This window comes from Sinocyclocheilus rhinocerous, unplaced genomic scaffold, assembly GCF_001515625.1.
Source record: "Sinocyclocheilus rhinocerous isolate Xijiao unplaced genomic scaffold, SAMN03320098_v1.1 scaffold551, whole genome shotgun sequence".
Classification (NCBI taxonomy): domain Eukaryota; kingdom Metazoa; phylum Chordata; class Actinopteri; order Cypriniformes; family Cyprinidae; genus Sinocyclocheilus; species Sinocyclocheilus rhinocerous.
The window spans coordinates 1386914-1393616 of NW_015624564.1; the positions used below are offsets into that span (position 1 = coordinate 1386914).

General features: G+C 37.2%; 1 protein-coding gene across 1 annotated transcript in view; it reads left to right on the plus strand.

Annotated features, from left to right (window-relative positions):
- LOC107743682 (metallophosphoesterase domain-containing protein 1) overlaps nucleotides 1–6703 on the plus strand; it is a 35840-nt gene that overhangs the window by 25096 nt on the left and 4041 nt on the right. The window contains exons 5-6 of the mRNA XM_016557055.1: nucleotides 4701–4816; nucleotides 6489–6602. Of these exons, the coding sequence (XP_016412541.1) occupies nucleotides 4701–4816; nucleotides 6489–6602 (230 nt within the window). The remainder of the gene's footprint in view (nucleotides 1–4700; nucleotides 4817–6488; nucleotides 6603–6703) is intronic.

Below are 6703 nucleotides of genomic sequence, written 5' to 3' on the forward strand. Positions count from 1 at the left end.
CAACCCTCTTGTTAAAGCAGAATCTTTAAAGTCGGCATGAAATTTAAAATTCACTGTTTATTTTCAAATGCATGTGACTTGTCTTACTGTCAACAGTTCATACATTCATATATATTATATAATTGTATTGACTTATTTTTGATTCTCCATGATACAATCATTTGAGATATTTATTTTGTTTTGTTTTGTTTTGTTTTAACAACTGACCTACATTAAATTTATAGTTATTTTTTAATTCACTAAGATAAAATAAATTAAATAAACACATTAATTGGTAATACTTTTAGTATTTTATTTTTATTTTATTTTACTTAACAACCAAAGGATAAAATCAAGTCCCAACCTACATTGTTTTTTGTGTGAATTTATATTTCTTTGTTTTTTATTCTCAATGATATAGTCATTTGAGATATTACCAATTAATGTGTTTTTGTCTCGATTTTATTTACTTTTACTTGTTTAACAAGCCATTTCTTTCAGAAATGTTTTCATGTCATGAAAAGTTTTATTATAGTTAATTCATAGTACAAGAGTGTAAGTGAGCGCTTGTGTGATGTTGACAGCACTTCTTATGTGCTGGTAAATCTCAGTGGGCTGATGTGACCCGCAAACTATTAATTGAAACTCTCTTAATGAGGTTATGTGTGTGTGTGCACGGTAAAGAGGCTGTCTGATGTTGCCTCTTAACTCTTCAGAGATGTAACGGCTTATCCCTGTAGATTCCCAACCTCTTCTTCTCCATGCACACATCTGGGTCAGTGTCAGAAACGTCACATTACTAATTATTCACTTACATACTTGCTTCTGTGCCATGCACATACACTCTCTTTAATGTGCGCACACACAGAATAATGTGTACACCTCCTCTGTAATTGGGGTCAAGATACCACCAACATCTGTAATTACAGCAGCCAGGTGAGGATGTTGAACAAAAGCTCTCTTCATTTGCAGATAGCTTGTGTGTGTTTGTGTGTATATGTGTTGGTATGCATTGCTATGCTCTAAAATATAGTGAGCTGCTTATGAAGGCAGCATTTTAAGGCATTGTGAAAACTGTTTCACAGAGTGGGCAACTTAAAGGGATACTTCACCCAAAAGTGAAAATTCTGTTGTCATTTACTCACCTTCACGTTGTCTTTCTTCTGTGGAACATAAAATATGTTTTGAAGAATGTTGGTAACCAAACAGTTGCTAGAAACAGGTCTGTTAGCACAAACTTTACTGATCTGTGAATGTCACTTTTAATATTTCTACTCCATTTTCTCCATTTATTTCTTCCCAATTTTCATACACATTTTATCTTTCCATTCAAAGTTCACCACCTTACCAGCAGCAAGAATTGAATTAGATACATTAATGCATTCTTTAAAAAAAAAAAAAAAGAGAGAGATTTTCTAATAACTCCCATCTTCTCTTCCTTTAAAATCCTTGAAGTTAACCAATGGGATGAAATATTGAAGCACAGTCGCCCCACAGCCTTTTCCCCCCAGCCATGCATTTAAAGATTTATGGCAAAACTGCACCGATATCATTTGGCCAAGAGAGGTTTTGCACTTGCACACGCTTACTGATTCGACCCAAACCCTACTTCATCCCAAGACTGTTTTAAAGCCAGTGGTGACAAACAGACATCCGATTAGGTTTGCTTTTTATTAGTGGTTCCTAATAAAACAAGATGAAGAATAATTTTTAAAAAAATGAATAAAAATGTTTTTTTAATTGGCAACACCCTTGCAATACACTAGCAACCACTCTGAACACCTTAGCACTGTGGTGATGAGTTTTGTGTGGGCAAATACCCTTTACATTTGCTTCAGAAATTGAAAAATTTAGTTTGCAAAGTATTTCTTCTGCTTTTGCGCTGATGTGGCATCATGGGAGTAAAGGCATGACAACAAACAGCTGTCTTTGCTTTCTATTCACCTTGACAAATGAAAAAACATCTGAACTGATAAATACACAGATGGTTTAGTACATCAAGTATACTAGTCGTTCCTTGTCCCATTTGAAGGAATTGCACATGTTCTTCTGATCTTTTGGCTTGATAAAATCTCCATTAAACTAAATCAGAATTTCTGAATTACATAATTGCTTGTATTTTTAAGACATTTTAATGCTGTTTTCACAGCATCTCCTTTTCTGTCTGTGTTCACACACAACCCTCCCTCTCTAATTTTCTTTCTGTTTATTAACCTCTCTCTGCTCAGTTAGAAAAATCTGTTTGGGACACCAATAATGAGTCCTTTCTCGATCCAGTGTAATTGAGACGTCCGTGTAAAGATGAAAATGAATATTTAAATAGCACAATCAATGTGCAAAGGCCATTTTAATGTTTTAAGATTAGAGATGTGAATTAATCAGACTGCGTCCGTGGGCCTGCAGATGTTTGATGATAAATGTTTAGACTGATGATAGGAGTGATTTGAATATTAATCAGATGAAATCAAATGAAAATAGCATTTGCCCGTCTTTCCTCTTGACCTTCTTGAGATGATGAACCCAGGGCCGATCTGGATCGCTCCTCAAAGGCTCTGTGTGTGTGTGTGTGTGTGTGTTTGCTTGCAGCGCGGGACACTGATGCGTCAGCCAGCTATTAAAGTAAACGTTTCAAGTGACTGCTCTCTATAAATTACAAAATCCACGTAGAGGCAAGGGAACCTTCATGTGTAAACTGACACACACACACACACACACAATAGTCTTTCAACATACTCGCACACATAAATGTGCAAATCTGCCACAGCAGAGGAAGATGGATCTGGGGACAGATTGTTAGTGACATGTTAATTTCTATACCGTCACTCAAGCTTGGTGCATCTGCAATCAAAGTGATGGGGCATAGGCAACAACCTCTCTATCCTTGCATACTGTCTGTCTCTACCTGTTTCTTTCTCTTTCTTCTTGTTTTTCTGTTCCTCCTCCACTTCTCTTTTTTCTATCCATCTTCCTCTATATATATATATTTAATAAAAAATTTAATAAAATGTAACAGTTACACTTTAGATCAGGGAACACATATTCACTATTAACTAAGAATTTTCCCCCTTAATAAATCCTATTTTGCTGCTTATTGTTTGTAAGTAAGGTAGTTGTTATAGTAGTTATGTTTAGGTATTGGGTTGGGTTAAGGGATCTAGAATATGGTCATACATTAATATTTGCTTTATAAGTACTAATAAACTTCCAATATGCAAGTAATTTGCATGCTAATAAGCAACTAGTTAATAGTGAATAGTGTTCCCTGATCTAAAGTGTTACCATTCTAACAATATAAAATATATTTATATATATAAAATCATTCTACAATATTTATTTTAATGAATTTATTATTTTATATTAAATTTGTAATATTTTAAGATGTTCATACTAATTACAACCCTCTACATTGCGAGTAAATCACTCGCATATGCGACTAAATCTTCACTCTGGCGACTAAATGATGTCTAATATTAGCCAATTGCTAATAAATTCTCAGATTTTACTCGCCAGTGTGTGAGTTGGAGGCTAAGTATAAGTTTAGCTAAGATTTATTTTCACTCGCCGAACACTCTGACTGAGCGCTTCAGAGTTTCACTCTCCGCCAAGCGATCTCTGCTGTTTTTCAGTTCATCTGAATGGATGGGCAACGCGCGACGTACCGTAAACTCTAGTGTGAAGGCGCACGACTCGCCGTCGCTTTGTTTCACACACACGCAGCGAGAGAGGGAGACAGAGAATTGACGCGCTACCTATGCGCGCTACATGTAAACGATATTCTTTGTTGTATTTTCCTGTCAAAATAACGGAGTTCCTTTGGAATTCTTCAGCTTTTAAGAACTACCGCTTTCTCCGGTAGTGGGCGGAACTAATGCGCAAACAGCAATCTCATTGGCTGGCGCTTGTATATGTATGTGTGTGTGTGTGTGTGTATGTATGTGTGTGTGTATGTATGTGTATGTGTATTTGTGTGTATATGTGTGTATATATGTATATGTGTATGTATATATTTATCAGTCTGGCGAGTAAACAAAAAAATGTACTAGCCAATGGCGATTCAATTGCCAAGGTGTTCGTAGAGGGCTGAATTAATAAACTAAAACAAAAAAAATTTATTTTATTTTTTGTTTATATGACGTTAAGACCAAGTAGAAACCTCTGACAAAGATTCCATTTGCTGTGTGCTGAAGAAATGCACAAATGGTAATCCTTCTATGTCTTCCGCCCACTTACCAGCCTTTACGCACAGTTTGGACTACTGGGCGAACCTTACATCACCTAATTAATATTCATGAACCAAGCTTTTCAAATCATCCCTACTCTCCTCCTTTTTTAGAGTGTGATGGTAGAGAGATGACAGTGGGGGAAAGAAAAAGATGAGGACTCAATCTAAGCTGGCCTGAAACCTGTGACTTTTTCACTCCTATTTAAATTCTTTTTTCCGCTTACATTTAGTAAAAGATGTGAGAAAGATGCCAGATCAAAGTGATTGCTATTTGTGATTTGGGGGGGTTTTTCTGTTATTTTATCATCATCATAGACCCAAGATCTTTCACAGATTCTCCATATACAGATCCTAATGGAAATGTCATCTTGTTTTCATCAGCGGTAGAGCAGTCTGGGTAAAAGATCAGTGAAGCACAGGGGAAGATATTGGCAGTAATGTTCACGGTCACATCAGTAGGTCTTAACTGTGTTTTTTCCTTCTTTATGTATGTTTTCAGGCAGCCATGGTACTACGGCTGGGGTTTTAATCTTCAACGAGGACAAGCACTGCTGGACAAGTGGAATCAGATCCCAGATTCCACAGATATTCTTCTCACACACTGCCCTCCTCTGGGTAAGACCTAAATCACACATAAATGCACACACACAAAGCATGCAGTAATGGTTATTCCCCATTATGTTGTCTTCATCCTCGCGCACGCACACTCTTTTGCTCTGAGGCTTTGGCAGATGGAGTTGCTACAGCAGGCTGCTAAAGCATGCAACACTGAGACGCTGTTCGCAGTGCAGCAAATCCCTTCGCACATAATAAAACCTTCACACACACACAGTCATATGTACTGAGAACGGAAGTTTGTGCATAAAGACAGCTGCGGTTTAAAACACTAAGCTTTTGGGCTTTGAGATTGTGACAATGTGTAATTCTCATGGTAAAGACGTGTCTCGCTATACATTTGTGCAAATGTGGGTGTTTATCATAGTGTTGTAAATTAGCCCCAAATGACATCTCTGAAGATCACAGCGAGTCTGTGCATTATGTATGTGTAAACATCAGACTACAATTGTAAAATTAAGTCTGTAATGATCATTTTAGATTCAGTTCATTCATATATAAGAGTAAGTCTCTTCTCAAATAAATTTTCATTTTCGTATGAAAATAATTAAAAACAGTGCAGATGGATGTAAGAATATGTCCTGTGTACTGAGATCATTAAAGGTGGGGTAAGCGATTTCTGGTAGCCAATGTTGACATTTGAAATCACCAAAACAAACACGCCCCTACCCCAAAAGGGTCTCGCCCCTATTTTGATAGCTCCACCCCACACATACGTACGCAACCCAGGCAACGATTAGTTCTGTGAAACAAAGCAAAACCAATGTTACACCGTGTCTACACCGGACGCGAGTGGCGCGGCACGACAAAATACTATAGAACTCATTATAACTCATTATCCTTGAATTCTCTCCAGCGCTGGAAAGCTGATCCGATATTTACACGGGTCCTACTTCTTGCCTTAAGCCTTCTTTGACGTTTTCCTCTTTTGTTTGTCCGTCCTCTGCTGTGCACTGAACGCTCTCTCCTCCACATCATGAGTAGACACGCCCCTTACTGCTGATTGGCTACAAGTTTGTTTTGCTACTCGGCCCGAATCAGTTTTCTATTGCGTTTTTGAAAAATCGCTTACCCCACCTTTAACTTGAAATCATGTACTCGCTCTATACTTAGTGTAGGTTTTGAAATCAAGAACTGGTTTGAAATCTAGACTCAAACTTCACAAACTTCATGGTTTTGGATGTGTAAACATTTTTGGACTCACGCAATTAATTGTGAAAGATAAATCAAAAAAATCAAAATGAATTACTAATCCTATGGCTAAGGCTTAGCTCATGAATATTAATTAGTTAACGCATAAGTTGCTTGGTAACCTTCCTAGAGCGTCCAGTCACATCTAATTAAAATTCCGTGAGTCAAGACTTCACCCTTGTTGAGTTCTTAAATTAGCACCTCGGACGTGCAAGATGTTGTGTTATGGTGACTTTGTAAATCCATTACTTCTTCCTTAAAATTGCCAAAACGTCATTAAGAATATGAAACACTGTGGAATCAGAACTACAGTCTTTAAATTCATTATGATTCTCTTCCCTAACTTGGTACATCTGGCATTTGTTCAGCTTGTAACTCCAAAAGCGTAAATAAACCAAATTGTCTGTTCTAACATCATATATTTCTGTCTTTTTCTTTGCCTTTTGATGTTCATATTAGTCATTATACTACCTTTTTGTAGGTTTTTTGGACTGGGTGCCCAGGAAGATGCAGCGTGTTGGCTGTATGGAGCTGTTGAACACTGTCCAGAGGAGAGTTCAGCCCAAACTACATGTATTTGGGCACATTCATGAAGGTAATCACATGAGATGATAAGAGTCGCAATTGTCTATACATCACATGCATGAAATCCATACAGCCCTGTGATCTCAAACATATTTGTTCATGCTGCCACGT